General features: G+C 39.3%; 1 protein-coding gene across 5 annotated transcripts in view; it reads right to left on the reverse strand.

The window, feature by feature from the left end:
- Positions 1 to 16300, reverse strand: part of Arhgap12 (Rho GTPase activating protein 12) — a 142068-nt gene that overhangs the window by 6332 nt on the left and 119436 nt on the right. For all 5 annotated transcript variants that reach the window (XM_032885061.1, XM_032885060.1, XM_032885059.1 and 2 more), the window contains 5 exons: positions 13388 to 13469; positions 7992 to 8093; positions 5854 to 5952; positions 3234 to 3336; positions 1835 to 1951 (listed from right to left, as the gene is read on the reverse strand). In XM_032885061.1, the coding sequence (XP_032740952.1) occupies positions 1835 to 1951; positions 3234 to 3336; positions 5854 to 5952; positions 7992 to 8093; positions 13388 to 13469 (503 nt within the window). The remainder of the gene's footprint in view (positions 1 to 1834; positions 1952 to 3233; positions 3337 to 5853; positions 5953 to 7991; positions 8094 to 13387; positions 13470 to 16300) is intronic.

Here is a 16300-nt window from a genome sequence, read left to right on the forward strand (position 1 = left end):
TTTATTCCTCCTGTAGAGAGCTTCTCCCTAAATATGGCTCCCTTTTCTGGTCTCAGGCAAAAATCCCCTCAGAAAAACTTCACTATCCATAACTAAGATAACTGATTGCCAGTCACTTTCTGTCACTTTTTTTGAAGGCTCTGAACAGCAAACCAACCTACATTCTTTATCCAGAAGTACTTATCTATAACCCCTAAGATTGCTACTTTGTAGTGGGCTGGCCTGATGCTGCTTGTATTTCTAATGCTAACACTGGTTCATAGACCCAACACATAGACCAAAGTAACTTTGTGACCTTGCCCCCAAGTTATTTCTGGTTGGTGAATAAAGATGCCCACAGCCAATAGCTGGGCAGAGGAGACATAGGTGGAGTTTTAGGATTCTTGAGCTTGGGGTTCAGAGGAGAACCAAGAGGGAGAAAGAGGAAGGGGAGAAGAAAGGGAAGGGGGGGGAGAGAAGCCACCATGGGTTAGATGAGTCATGAAAACATGGCAGATCAAACACAGTAAGTAAAAACTGGGGCTACCCATAGGGAAGTAGAATCTAACAGCACGGATGGAAGATACCTGCCCAGCTCTTCTGCTGTTTAAGGCTTACTGTACATATAAAGGCTGTGTGTGTCTTTATCTGGGAACTGATGGTCAAAGGTGGGGTAGAAACCCCAGATTGGGATTAAATCAATTCTACATTATTTTGTTTGGGGAAGTGACTATTTTTATTTTATGTCTGTGCATGGGTATATGCATGTGAGTGCATGTGCCCATGGAGGCTAAAGGCATTGGATCCTCTGGAGCTGGAGTTACAAAGGAAGTTGTAAACCACCGGGAAAGGGTGCTGGGAACCCAGCAGTGGTCCTTTGCAGGGACAGTACACATTCACACATTCTTATCTGCTGGCTCATTTCTGCAGCCTATTTTTCAGTTTGTGTTTGCTTGTTTGTTTTTTTGAGACAAGGTTTCAATTAAATACATGCTGGGCTATATATACATGGAAGGAGACCTTGAACACCTGATCTTTCTGCCTTCACCTCCCAAGCACTGGGAATATAGAAGGGTACTACCAAACCCAGGTACAGTTGCTAATGTGAATCAGCTGATTCTTATATATTCTTACATATGCCCTTAATGGTACTCATCTTTGTTTTTCAACTGAAAAGATACTTTGCAAGCATGTTTAGTGATGGTCTGCTACAAACTTAAAACCAAACTCATATATGCACATTGTGCATCACCACTATTTCTGAATAAATGCTACTGGTTTGAGTTACAAATTTAAAAATTTAATCTTCCAAGATAAACACAACTATAAGTAACTGTTGGTATACACAGACATATGTGCTTTTAAGGAACACCTTTCTCTTTACTGGTACATTACAGTGATCATAAATTAAGAAATATACAAAATAATCAGTGGGAAACATTTTTTATTAATTGTAAACTTATCTTAAGTTAGAGCTAAAAGCAAACAATCAGGAACAGAGCCATTCACTCATGCTCTTAGAGCTGTCTGTCTCATTTCTAACTTCTGATCCTTATGGTGTAGAACCAAAACTCTACTGTCATGACCGATAAGATCACCGCTGCCCACCTGCATCTCATTTGTCCTCTGACACAGGCTTCAAAAATGCGAGTTTAGGATTAATACCTGGCTCCATGTTTTAGCTACCCTTTACTGTGCATTTTTTAAAAATCAGTGCTAATTATTCAAATGCTTTTCAACCCTATAGCTGAAAACAGATAAAAAATGGAAATGTTGGATATGTTCAGTTTTAACTTCAAACACCTTATTTCTGAGTCAGCCAACATCTATCACTATGAGCACCACTTCTCCATACCTTTGATATAACCTTTCTCACGAACAGCTTGCAAAGTGGGGCGCCGGGTAAGAAACTTCTTTAAGTTTTTCTTAGTTTTCTTCTGCTCTGAAGAATCCATGCTGGATCCTTTCATTGCTTAAGACAAACAGATATTTTGTATTTCAGGAAAGTTCTCTAAGAGTTTTCCACAGATGACACAAAACATATCAATCCCGTGGTCAAAATTATAGCAGAGATGGCTATTCTAATTTTAAGTGAGATTTTCATTGTTGTAACTAAAAGTGAACTATACCTTACTTTCTTTAGTATGAGTCAAGACATTAACAAGTGATTTTACTTTCTCATGTGTGTCAGAGGGTAAAAATGACACACGAATTTCACAACTCAACCCCAAATTCCTATCCCAGAGAACTGCTGAAGGGTCTGCAAAGTCCACATACTTGTGTTTGAGGTTCTCATGATTATCTGTACTGATGTCAAAAGGGAGAATACAGAACCTGCTCTATAATATTTCAATTTACAGTAATATGAAATTCTCAAATTCATTTGTTAAAAATAATTATATTTGAAGAACACTAAGAGTATGAAATATATAAATCAAGAATTAAAAGTTAAATCCAGGTGTGATGACATATGCCTGTAATTTCCTATGTCATCATATGAGAATCAGAGGCAGGAGAATCTAGAGCTCGCAGCTGGCCTGGGCTTCAGAGAGAGCTTGAAGACAGTCTGGACTACACAGAACCAAATGAATCTCAAAAATCACAAAACTTAGTATTAATGGTGGTGGTGGTGGTGGTGGTGGTGGTGGTGGTGGTGGTGGTGGTGGTGGTGGTGGTGGTGGTGGTGGTGGTGGTGGTGGTGGTGGTGGTGGTGGTGGGTATAAAAGTTGAAGTGAGTTTCTAATCACTTAATTAGAAGGCCAGAAACACCTGAGCTCAGCATGTGGATTAGTTAAACCAGAAAAGGTGTGGAGTCACAGTTAACAGCCAATAATATACTTCACAAGATTCTGCATTTCTTAAAACTGGTAGCTTAGCTCTGCCCCTTTCCATGTGCTCTGGAGATCCAAGCGCATGGCTGTGTGTGTGAGCACATGACAGTGAGCTGCCTGGTGCCTGGAGTAGGGGTGGAGCTGTCTAGTGATTAGCCCTTGACTTCAGACTTCCAAAGTCTAAGATTTTATACAAAACTACATAGTTTTAACTCAAAAGAGCCTTGCTTCCTAGAAGCCTCAAGAGATGTGTACTATATTTTCTCTTAAAGTATCTGCCTTAAAATTATTACATCACATAATGCATGCTATGGTTAAAAGTAACAATGAGCTAAAAGATAGTACTTAATTAACCTGTCACTTTCTAATACCGAAGACTGCATTTTATATGGACATTTATCAGCAAAGGAGCAAACGACTCACAGCGAAGTTTTTTAAGCTCCTTCTGGTCCTTTTCTTTATCCTGCTTTTCTATCCCAGGTGAATCTGGCGTCTCCTCTTCAGCTGCTTCATCAGCCTCTGCTACCTGTCAGTGTCAGAAAACATATATTACTTCTCAAGTTGCTGTAGATGAACAGCCTATTTTTCAGAATGACTGACTCTTACCAGTGATTTTAGGAGAACAGTGTACAGTGTAATGATTTTGGTATTTGATCAATCTTTAATAGAATTCACAGAACATTAGGTATACCTGACTCATTTGACATTGCACGTGGTTGGCACAAACAACACTTAGGAAGTCGGTGATAAAAGACTATGGACTTCCTGACAAAAGGGTCAGACTTACACTCCTGGACAGGACAGCCATGATGCCTGTGACAACAGTTTAAGAGCACCCTAGTACATACAGTGTGGAAACAACAGCGGGAGACAGACTTAACGTTCACAGATGTTAGGTGCTGAAGTACCTTCTACTTCTACTGAAGTAGACCTCTTCTACGGCCCCACCAAGAAAACCTGTACAGGATGTCAAACAGTGGACCAAATTTCCAAAGCTAAGGACTCTGACTCCCTTTTAACTGAGGTCTGCTGCACTGAGTTTATTTCTGTTTATGGTATAAGGGGCCTCCATTTCTTCTTGCACCAGTACTATTTACCACAAGGCATGTCCTTCCCCTCTGTTCCTCAGTGCTATTCTCACATGAAGTGTCCATGGGTAGGGAGGTCTGTCTCTAGGCACTTTCCTCTGTCCCACAGATCTACCCCACATAGACAGAAGCTCTACTGCTTAACAGAGATTTATAAAGTCCTAATATATGATAAAGCAGGTCCTTTACTTCCTTCTTCAACAAAGTCTTGGGTACTTTTAGCTCCTTTTATCTCTAAAGGAATTTTAAAATAAGGTTCTCAAATTCTACAAGAAAACTACTTGGAATTTTAATGAAACTCAAAAATCTCCCATCTCGAAATCATTTAGAAAACACATCTTTACATCACTGAGTCTAAGACTCAGTATCTCTCGGTAGCATTTTGTGATCATTTAAGATCAGCTCTATCCAAGGCTGGGCTTGCACCTGCAGCAGTCTTCCTGCCTTACTCCCAGCTTCAGGAAGAAGCTGCATCTGGGTCTTCAGTGCTTGACAGTAGGTACTTTCACAGCTCATAGTAATTAATATGCCCCTCTTTCTTAGCTGGCCTCATTCTCTGCTTCTAGAGACCTCACATACAAAACAAAACCCTTGCAGCACTACCCTGCGGTACCTTCCCTAAGCTGGCCCTTCCTAACGTCTTTGGAGTATGTTACACTCCCTCATCACCACAGTACAACACATCTTACTGTGCGATAACCCATATTGTTTATCTTGCTTTTGACTGTAACTTCTGCAAAAAAGGTGTGGTGTAGTACTGCTTGCTGCCCAGTACACAGACTCACACAGTTATAAATGTATGTACTGTGATGACAGCTGAAAACCTACAGGGGCTAAGAAAGAAGCATCTGAACAGACAGACACAGGCTCAAGATGGATCTTAATGAAGATCATAGGAGGGTTCTAAGAATGAACTACTGGCTACCAAAACCAATCACATTTTAGCAATGAGCTCATCGGAAGACTGCCCAGCATGTACAATGCCCCAGGCTAATCCAAACTACCAAAAGCAAGCAAAACACACACACAGACAGACAAAAAGGTCATCATGCTACATTAGGAAACTGGTTTAGAAGGTTATTCTTATTTGGGTATGAAAATAAAAGTCAGTCATGGTTTCAGAGATAAAGAAACATATAAAAGTAAAAAAAAATACATTATACTATATATAGTTTATGATCTATTTGCTAGAAAAGCTCACATCTCACTTAATAAGAGTTATCTTTCATCTCCATCAGCTAGAAGGCCCTCAGTACAAGTGAGAAGTTAAGAATGCTAGAACACACAGCTCTTGGTGACCGGAGGAATGAACAATGAACACCTTCAGAAGAGAAGCAGCAGAAGAAAAGTAGACATGGTGTCACTAGAAACACACTGATGAGGCTACAGATGCAATACACTTCAAAACTTGACCTCTGGCCTCTGCCCATCACAGTATCCCTTCCAATGCATTTGGGCACTGAGTAAGTACTATGTGCACTAAGCACTGTAGGTCCTTCTTCACGAACCACTGCCTAACAGAAACCCTGATGCAAACCACTGACATTTCATAGGTGAGAATGTTTGGTCACATCACTGACACAAATTAAAGTGACCTTTGCCTTTCCCACCTGGGTTAGCACATACATGTATGCATGCAGTCTTTCCATCTGTAAACTGAAATTTGCATATACAATCCACGATTAGAAAATCAGGAAAACAGCTCTGCAGTTAAACAAGAGAGACAGGTAGCTCTGTCTCACAAGGTGCTCTGGCTGTTCTGGAACTCACTATGTAAACCTAGGTAACCTAATATTCACAGGGGTCCACCTGCCTCTGCCTCTACCTCTCTGAGCCTCTGCCTCTGCCTCTCTGCGTCTCTGCCTCTGCCTCTGCCTCCCAAGTGTTAGGATTGGGGCATGCATCACTACACTTGGTTCTGCAATAAAAATTTTTTGCTTAAGTCAAATACATACCTGGTTATTGATAGTACTACTAAGAACTTTAAACCAATCATTAATAACAGCATCGTTATCAGACTGTATTAGCAGTTCTGTTCCTTGGCGGGTTTTCAGCTTTAGAGAAAAGAAGCGTGAAAAAAGAACACAGTCAGTGCTTTTAACAGAACAAGTGAAAACATGAACTTCTAAGCCCACAGTCTGCAGTGCGCTCAGTCTTACACATAGCAGTAGAGGTAGCAAGGCAGCTAGGGGATGCATTTCATCAGTGTCAGCACCAGTCTGGTTATTTTATAGAGCATGAGCCTCCTTTTTTTGTAGTAAATTCTAATAAAAATCTGGTAACTCTGGTCCTAAAGTAGTATACTTTATCATTTAAAAATAAATTCAAGTATAAAAGCAATGCAGACAATGAAAGCTGAAACAAAAGTCTGTAGGATTGCATACAGCGTAAACATTTTTTATAGCCTGAGAATTTTCTTAATCTGGCTACATATATTTCTGTAAGTGCTAGGTTTTCAGTATTTCCTACTTACCAGACAATGATGACTAAGTATGAAGACAAGGCATAAACGACAATAATGTCACATCCCTTTAAAATGTTTATACATCTATTAACTTAATTCATTTATTTATTGCGTGTGTACCATGCCTTGAGTATGGAGGTCAGAGGACAACTAGTCAGTTCTCTCCTCCTCCATGCTGATCCCAGGAACTGAACCCAAGTACTCAGGCTTGGCAGCAAGTGCCTTTAACTGCAAGCTAACCCACCAACTTTCACACCCCTTCTGAGCAGAAATATTGCTAACTGTCCAATCATGAACTGAAGTAAGGATATCCATTATTTTACACGAAACCCAAAACCAATTTAATCTCTTTGGATTACATTGTTTTTTACACTTCAATAAAAGAACTGTAAATTGTAACAATATCTCTTTCTTGGCTGATAACTGAGTTGGCTTTTCTAGAGGAACACTTGGCATTTTTATCCCAATCAATTAATTCATCATAATTTTGCAAGTACTATTTAGTAAGGCTATTCCTCAAAATAAAAATAAATAAATGTAAGATATGATGAAATAGTAACCTGGAAAGTATCAGGTAAAAGAAGTCTAAGAAGACAGCTCTCCTTTGAGATTTCTTCTTTCATGCATATTTCTAGACAGCCAACCGCCAACACTAAATGTATGCTGTGTTAGACAAGGGAGGGCTTCCTGATCACAGATAAGAGTTTAAGATCAGGACAAAGCTAACCACTGTAAGTAGCGTCACTGTGGGAGCATTTGTCTTTATTAGAGATAAACTGTACTTGGGAAGCAGAGCTCAAAGAGGACTGGAACATAAGGAGGGAAAATAAAGAGAAAGAATCATGTAGATTCTGCTTGGAAGACACTGGCAAAGCCAAAGTGCCCAGCCTACAAATGTGAAAGGCCCAGGACATGAGGCTATAAAGAATGGGGAAATAGAGGACAGATTACAAACATATCTCAACAATTCCTCTAGCTTTCTGACTTCACTGCTTTCTGACCCAGGTGAACTACTACTCAGGTCCCTGAATGCCAGCCAGCAAGGCCTCTGAGTACATGGCAGGTGGTCGACTTCCAAGTCCAGGCCTTTAGAATCTCTATCATCTCTCACCCTGCTAGACTCCTGACTTGCCATGTGGAGAAGCCTGTGTTAACTTTCTTGAACAAGAGAGATCTTAGGGAGAAGGAAACCTATCCGTGAGCCAGTACAGGACATGTGGGAAAAGTGAGTCAGTCCAACTACCCACTCCATCTGCACCTCATGACTGGTCCCCAGGTGAGAGAGAACACCCATTCTCTCATTCTACACTAACTGGAACAAGCGAGGGAAGCTCTTTTGCAAAGCTGCCAAGCTCTAGAGTAGTCTATTATATGTCAATAACAAACTGATTACAAACTGCTGTGGAAGCTTTGGACTGACAAAGAGGAGAGATGTCGTTGCTGTAAAGTGGTTCTGGGCCACAGCGACATTAAGAAGGCATGAGATACCCTCCCTCCTCTCCTCCCCACACACTCGCACACCCTTACAACATGATGGTGCAGGCGACTTAGTCACAAACTTTGCTGAAATTTGTCACAATAAAAACCTAAAACATGTACACACTAAAGCCAACAATGTGAGTTATTTACTTCAAATACGTTCTTCTTGCTTGATTTGTCCTTTGATGCCATTTCAATCGCTGCCCCCTTCAGGTCCACTGTGAATTCTGGTTTGGACTGATTACTCCCAAACTTCATTTTAGAGAAAAGACAAAAGACAGTATGTGATATACATGCATAGGTATGTCTAAAAGAAGACCAACTATGTATAATACAGAGATTGTCTTAAATCCTTCTCTTTTCAGATTAAAGAATTATAAAGTATATCTAAATCCGATGAGCCTTTAAACTAACAGGCCCTCAGCTCCTCAATAAGGAAGGCTATGATCAGGCTAATTCTATTTGCAAACAAGTGGACATGGATACACTGCCGCTTCACAGTATATTATATTTCTTATAACTTATCGTACACCGTATGTGGTTATATAAAAAATTATGTTTCGAATGTGATGCCCAACTATCACCTGTACACAAATCACAAGCAGATGTCACATACATTTTCTAAGGAACATCCTCTAATCCTATTTTGATTAGACTTATTTGCTTGTTAACTAGGTCTGTTGCCAATAACTATACCAATGACTGATAGAAACAGAAATCCGAAGGCCCATCATTTCACTTAGCCTTCACTAGAAAATGTAAGTCAGATACTAAAGCCTTTAGCATCATAATAAAAGCCATGAAAAGAACAGGAAAGCAGGTGTCATGAGTACTTAAAAAAAGTTCTTAGCTATTTATTATGTTTTATAAAACTATATAAGAAAGATTGGCAGAGGGCTTGGGGATTTAGCTCAGTGGTAGAGCGCTTGCCTAGAAAGCGAAGGCCCTGAGTTCGGTCCCTAGCTCCTGAAAAAAATAAAAAAAGAAAAAAAAAAAAAAAAGAAAGATTGGCAGAAAGAAAATGTACATTAAACACATTTATTCTGTTGGTAAGCCTCTGATAATTTAAATTTTCTACTCAGCCTGCTTGGTAAGAATAAAAAAGGTTATTCCTATGGCACACAATGATTTGGTACTTTAAATTTTCTAAGAACTATAATTTACATGTAATAAAGATTACAAATATTTCCTGAATTTTATATAAAAAACTTCATTTGCTGAAATGTCATGTCAATGTATACTTGCCCTTGGAATCAGGCCTGACAATATTGTGGTAGATAAGTTCCTACTGTAACAGCAGAACTCTACTTAGCAGCTTTGTACCTAAGAAATGGCCAGACTCCAACTACTTCGTTTTTCTTCAACTTTTCAGTGAGTAGTAAAGATTTACACAATGCACTTGTTATAACAAGAAATAGGGGCCAAAATGGAATTTACTCCCCAAACATTTCTACCTTTGTTTTTGTTTTTTTTTCTTTTTTCTTTTTTTCGGAGCTGGGGACCGAACCCAGGGCCTTGCACTTGCTAGGCAAGCACTCTACCACTGAGCTAAATCCCCAACCCCCATTTCTACCTTTGTAACCAAAACAATTAACCATAAAGCTATAACAGACATAGTAAAATTCTTGGCAGAACTGAAACATTCCAGATGTTTTATAATTTGAAATACACTTAGTAAAACAAAATCAGTTATTGAATTAGCTACTAGTAAGTTTTGTAGATGGTCAAGGTGATCTAAGAGAACATACAACTAACCAGTTAAAGATAAACAGTGATATGAAAAATAATAAAAATGGAATCAGTATGTTTGGCAACATTTTTTCTCATTCTTTTTTCTTTAAAGATTTATTTATTTATTTATTATAAGCACACTGTCGCCGTCTTCAGACACACCAGAAGAAGGCATTGGACCCCATTGGTACAGATGGTTGTGAGCCACCATATGGTTGCTGAACATTGAACTCAGGACCTCTGGAAGAGCAGTCAGTGCTCTTAATCCCTGAGCTATCTCTCCAGCCCATTTTTTCTCATTCTTTTTGAAATCATAGTACCATTTTACTGAAATCACCTCCCTGTCAGAATATTCAGAGCACCAACAACAAAACAAACAACAAAAACCTCAACCAGTAGTAAGAGGATGCAAAGAAACACAAACAGTAACAGGTGAAACAGTGCCAGACTTTATGTATGATATGGACTGATTTTTTTTTCCCCTAAAGAGAAAGCAGAGAAAGGAAGAACTCATAGATGGAGCTCCGTTGGCAAAAGGACATGAGGAGTCAAGGAAAGAAAATGATTTCATAACAACACACAACAGTGGAATGTCACACGTGAGAAAAAGCACAGTGAAACCAGGTAGCATAAGAACATACCTCGATAAGCAGACACTATACTCGCAAAGTTAAACTCCCAAACGTGTCTGCCAAAGACACAATTCCTACAGTATTTTGTAATCACAAATATTCATGTTTATTCTTTAGGTGAATGGTTTACAAGACATCATAAATACGCACATCTTAACCTATATTCACAACAAAACAACTGAAGGCCAACAGAAAGGACTCACATCTGGTTCTCAGATACCTTGTCCAGTACCTCCGCTCAGAAACCCTAACCTCCTCCCGAGGAGTACTGGGCATTGTCTTATGACCCCTTCAGGTGAGTTCCTGCATGTGGTTTTATGTAGCTTACCTTCCACTTTCTCTGGAATACCAGGACAGAAGTGATCTTTATCCTCTATGGGACATCTGACAATGTCCAGTTAAGTGAGAGGTGGGGGTACCAGTCATCTGCAAACACCTCAGTTCATAGACACCACTCATATCAGAAAAGCCTATCCTAAAAACAGTTCTATTTTTAGAACTTTTAGAATTTTTAAAGTATAAAAGAACGCTTCAAGGACTAGTAGGATGGCTCAGTGAATAAAGGTGTTTGCTTGAGCAGGCCTGATGACCAGAGTTCATAGCCAGAATTGACATGGTAGAAGGACACCTTCTGAAAGCTGTCCTCTGCCCTCTATGTGCACCTGCATTCAGTTTCCCTCCCCAACCTCGCTTTCTTCTTCAACCACACAGATAAAAATTTTTAAAAGAATGCTTCAGAACTACTGATGTTTGTGTATTATTTGTGTGTAGCTTTCTCAATTACAGGTGGAATATATGTGTTCTATTTACTCAATTGTAACTATTCTTTGAAAAAAGTAAAGAACATGATGATTAAAGAAGAAGAAGAAACAGAGAGTAGGTGAGCATGAGCCTGGATGAGTATAAGGTTAGAGAGTCTGCTATTTCTGCGAGTGATCTCTTGGGATTTTAGTGTGGATATAACTTCTAAAGAACTAAACTCTTAAAATGTGAACACTGTAGCTTAATGCCAGTCAAACTAAAGAGCTAACAGCAATCAGGAAATAGAGACAGACACTGACAGGACCCAACGTCAACCTGTACCTTCTGAGAGTTAACTAAGAATCTGTCCTCTCATCTCAGGTAGGAGCAACTCCACTGCAGAAAGGGGATACACTTTACCAACGTTTTCTCTAGTTGCTGACTGAGCGGAGAAGCAAAACTAGATTCTTTCAAATCATGTCCAGTAATCCTAAGAGATGCCTTACATATCCTGCCAAAACCTTGGTATTTATGAAGTAGTTGCAAAATACATTATATAGACTCATCTACTTCTTATTTAAATACAACTATTGGTTACTGAACCATTTAACTGTTTTTATTCTCTTAGTATGTGAATGGTTTTTACCTGACCATAACATTAATAAAACTTCACTTAAGATAAAAATTAAAACAATAAATCTCCCAAATGAACTGTCATTAATAATCCTTCCAATTCAAAATTGGCTAGCCCAGTGAGTTTTGAACTGTATTTCACTAAGGCCTCCCCCATGTCTGCATTTCTTAGAGCCTACACAGGGCTGAAGAGATGGCCAAGTAGGAGTGCAGCATGAGCTGGTTACCTGAGTTCAAGTCCACAAAGCTATCCTCTAGTGTTACATTCAAGCCATGGCACCCACATGCACTCGCTCGAGTTCTCGTGCGAGTTCGTTTGTTCTCTCTCTCTCTCTCTCTCTCTCTCTCTCTCTCTCTCTCTCTCTCTAAGAAAAAGACAAACTAATCACAAACATAGCTGTCACTGACCTCACTCAGCACGCTGCCTACTCTCTTATCTACCACAGCCTTCAATAGTTAAGGTTCATTAGTTAATAAATCAGTGAACACCTTGCAGCTTATTTCAGGCATTGGTTTATTATTTATTAATCTTAACTGCTTCTCCATTTCATTTCTTTCATGCATTCATTTTCTTCAATCCGCTTTTAATAAAAGTTGAGCCACAAGTATAAAGAAAAAAATAATTACACAATTCTTCAGAAAGACATTAACACAATACTGCCACATTATTCCAGGGAAAAGGAGGAAGACATAATGATCAATCTACTCTAAGAAAGACAGGTCATACTGACATTTTCCTCTTATGATATCAATGTATACTCTAAGTAATTTCCATTATACTGGCTGAGCAGAGAACTAACACAAGGGTTAGTGAGGCACAAAAAGAAGAACTATTCTAGACTGCGCACACTGCTACGGATTTTTAGAGTGCCATTCCACAGACATAGAGCTCGGGCATGTGTAGGTCAGCAGGCTCAGCACTGCTCTACACAACTACAGCACAAATGTAGGAAACGAAAGGCTGTTGGGAGTTTGATAATGGTTCCCTCTGTCCTCAAACATGGTTCCTAAGCTAATTTGAAAAAAACAGCAATTGTAAGAAAATGCTGGTTAGAAAGGATATAAAACAGACCAGATACATTTAGAATAATTTAGTTTTAATTTTTTTTGAATATTGACATTTCAACTGCAATTACTAAAAGTTCTAGAAATACCCAAAGAAAGATCTCAGGAGCCACTCTCGACATTCTAAACCCAAATCTGTCACTTACTACTTGTCAAGTCTTAAGTTTGAATGTTTGATGTCTCAATGTCTCACCTATAACAGGACAGAAGGACAAGAGAAATGGCTGTCTTGGAATAGAAAGGTAACAACATGTGCACAATCCTTTGCATTTAGGACATGCCAGCATTCAAAACATTAGCAACTGTGACATTGTAACAACTGCAACTATAACACCCATGTAACAATAGTAAACACCAAAAATAAACAGCGTCAGCAGTTCACAAAACAAAGCCCCATTTCTTATTCGCCTAGAAATTTGCCTGACATTACAGACATGGACATCTGACTCCCCTCCTAGTTACAAAGGATTAAACAGACAAAGGTGGGCTCAGCCACATGACTACCTATTTTCTAAGTATCTGAAATAATAATTTAAAACACAGAAAAGCTTTCACATCCTATAAGTTAATATTCTGCAATGCTCAAGTTGCGAGCAGTCGGTTCAAAGGATAAAGCCAACTGCTGATTTTAACACAGTATCTTTAGAAAAATGGCATGTGCACGACTTTACTTCAAGCACTGTGGACATTCAGTTGTTACAGCCCTCACATGACTTAAGTACATTTCCACAGAGCAATACTTACCCAGCTTGTACTACTTCCTTGAGTTTTCGTAAAAAGTAAAGATGAACCCTGCAACACTGCCCAAGAGGACAACCAGTTCTTTCTGCAAACACACAGATAAAAAGCAACACTATCAATCAAAAGAAATCAAGACCTACTAAGTGCTATCACTGTTATCCACAATTTAATGGTTAGTACTTGAACTATTTATACTTAATATATGATTCTAATGGCATCCATAGTCATTTTAGTGCCTCGATCTGACACATAACCATCACACAAAACAAATGAGGTTAGTCAGAAATGTAAATAATCAAAATAGTTGTAACCAAAATATCCAGGTGTTTTCACATAGAACTAATCTAGCACACTGTAATTAAGAACATTAATTTATTTTAGCCACACAAACAAAACATATGTGTATGTTCCATAGATACTAGATAGGTTAAATACTAAATATGTTAAAAGTATATATTAAACGACTGATTGCTCGCTAAGATTTTAAGAATTACTGAATTACAAAAGCTACACATACACGTAAAAACCCTGAATAGAAATGAAGGATAGGCTAGTGAAGTGGCTCAGCAAATAAGGGCACCTGCTGCTGAGCTCAGTAATCTGAGTTCAATCCCCTGGACCTATGAAGAGAAACTCACGCAATTCTCCAACACCAATATTCACATTGTCAAAACCTGTAAAGCCCCTCCCCCAATCCACATCTCAGAGACAATAAGTATTAAGTGTCCGGTGTATATGGTCTTTTAAAAGTGTTATATATTACTCTTATGTGAGGTCAGAGGATACCTCTAGAGTCAGTTCTCTGCTTCTATCTTTACGCAGGTCCTAGGGGCCAACTGAGGCTGCCAGGTGTGGGCAGCAAGCACTTTCACCTGCTGAGGCTTCTTGCCAGCCCTGTATTTGAGTCTTTTAAACACTGACCACTAGAAGCTGTACAGGTGGTTCAATGGTTAAAAGCGACGTTTGTTCTTGCAGGGGACCTAGGTTCAATCTCCAGCAACCACATAGTATTTTACACCCAATTGTAACCCCAGTTCCAGAGGACCCAGAGTCTTCCTCTAACATTCTTGAACCCAGCATGCACATGGTGCACATACATACACAAAGACAAAACACTCATACACATAAAATTAAAAATATTTAAAGCAACTGTCTACTGATTCACTGTTCTGTCTCCAGATACACAGGTAGGTTCACAATAAACATGTGTACTACTACTGATGCTCCTACTAATAACGTTAAAGGTGACTGACTGATGGTATAGTCTGGCCAGAATCTTCCTTTCTTTGTTATCTTAAATTATCCATTAAAGATTTGTTGTTTAAATGTTTTTCCCACTGGAGTAAACCTTACATTATTTGACAATTCATTTTGTAACTATTTCAAAGTCTAGACAATTTCTTTTAGTAGCAGCAAATATAGCAAACATAGATTAGTATTTGCAAATAATAAAATTATATTACAAGGGGATTCAGTTGCTGGAAGGGTAAAAGGCATGTGAACTCCACATGCTATAATGCTGTAGATTCAGTACTGCTTTCCATCCAGTCCCACACGGCCAGTTTGTGGGAACGCTGCAGGGACTTGGGTTTGCTTATATTGTCAGAATGTAGGATTCAATACCTGTCAGTAAGATCTACTCTTCCATTCATTTCCTGTAGTTTATGCACAACTGTTTTTGCCTGTTTCTTTGTTTGTTTTTCCCAATGAAGTGTAATTTAGTCTAAGTCTTACATGTCCCAGGGCTGAGCTTCAATGTGTAGCCGAGAATGGCCTTGAACTTCTTTCTGTCCCATGTCTACCTACAGTGTTGGAGATCACACCCAGGGCTTTGTGGATGTGAATGGGCACTGTAGCAAGTGAGCTACTATCCTTAGCCCACCAATGACAGTACTAATGACTAGTGCTTCCCCAGGAACCAATTCACAATGCTCTTATTTTACACACTTATATATACATGTGTATATTTAAGTGTAGCACGTGTTTATGTGTGAGTATGCAAGTATGCATGGGCTAGAAGAGAACATGAAGTGTTCTCCCCTATCACTCTCCACATTTTCCTTTAGGGCAAGGTTTCTGCCTAAATCTAAAGTTCTTGCTTGGGGCTGGGCTGGCAGCCAGAAAATCCTAGTGTTTCTCTTGCCTCTGCCCCTACTGCACTGCAGTTACAGGCTGGTGGGGAGACCATGCCTGGCTTGTTACAGGAGTGCTGGGATCAAACTCAGGTCCTCATGGCTGTGCAAGAGGCACTCAGACCCACTGATTCATCTCTCTGGCTCCCTGCTTTGCCCTTTCAGAGTATCCACGTTTGTAATACTTCAAGTGCATTTCTTCTTTGCTAGGTTCCTACTCCTGCTTTATTTTTTAAACTTTAACATCCCTGCTCACAGCTCTAAATCACTTTTGGCTGTTTTTAAACACAGTGCTCTGCTTCAGTCTGAGCACTCACTGTTTTAGTAGACCTAAATCGTCTATCTGCATGTTAGAAGTAGTGAGGATTCTAATACTGTTTATTAAAATGTACTTTCTATTTCATTTTGTGTGGACCTCTTTTATGCTGTTTTGAGATGACTTTCATTTGTTTGTGAAACAAACAAATTTATACCTCTAATTTATACCTCTCTACAAAGAAAGATGCTTTTCTCCCTTTCCAACTTTAGATGTAAAGGGAAGAATTATTTTCCTTTCTTTAAAAAAAAAACTGTTATGTGTATGTGTGAATATGGTACTTGGATGCAAGTGTGCAGGTGCCATGGCAACATACACACAGACAGAAGCCAGAGCAGACACTGACTTCTTGCACCACTCCCTGCCTTACTGCCTTGAGAGAGGGTGTCTCACTAAACAGGAACTCATTTTGGCTGTGCTGGCTAGCTGATCAGTGAGCCCTTGGTATCTGCCTATTTCTTTCCCCCT

Source organism: Rattus rattus, chromosome 14 (assembly GCF_011064425.1).
Source record: "Rattus rattus isolate New Zealand chromosome 14, Rrattus_CSIRO_v1, whole genome shotgun sequence".
NCBI classification, from domain to species: domain Eukaryota; kingdom Metazoa; phylum Chordata; class Mammalia; order Rodentia; family Muridae; genus Rattus; species Rattus rattus.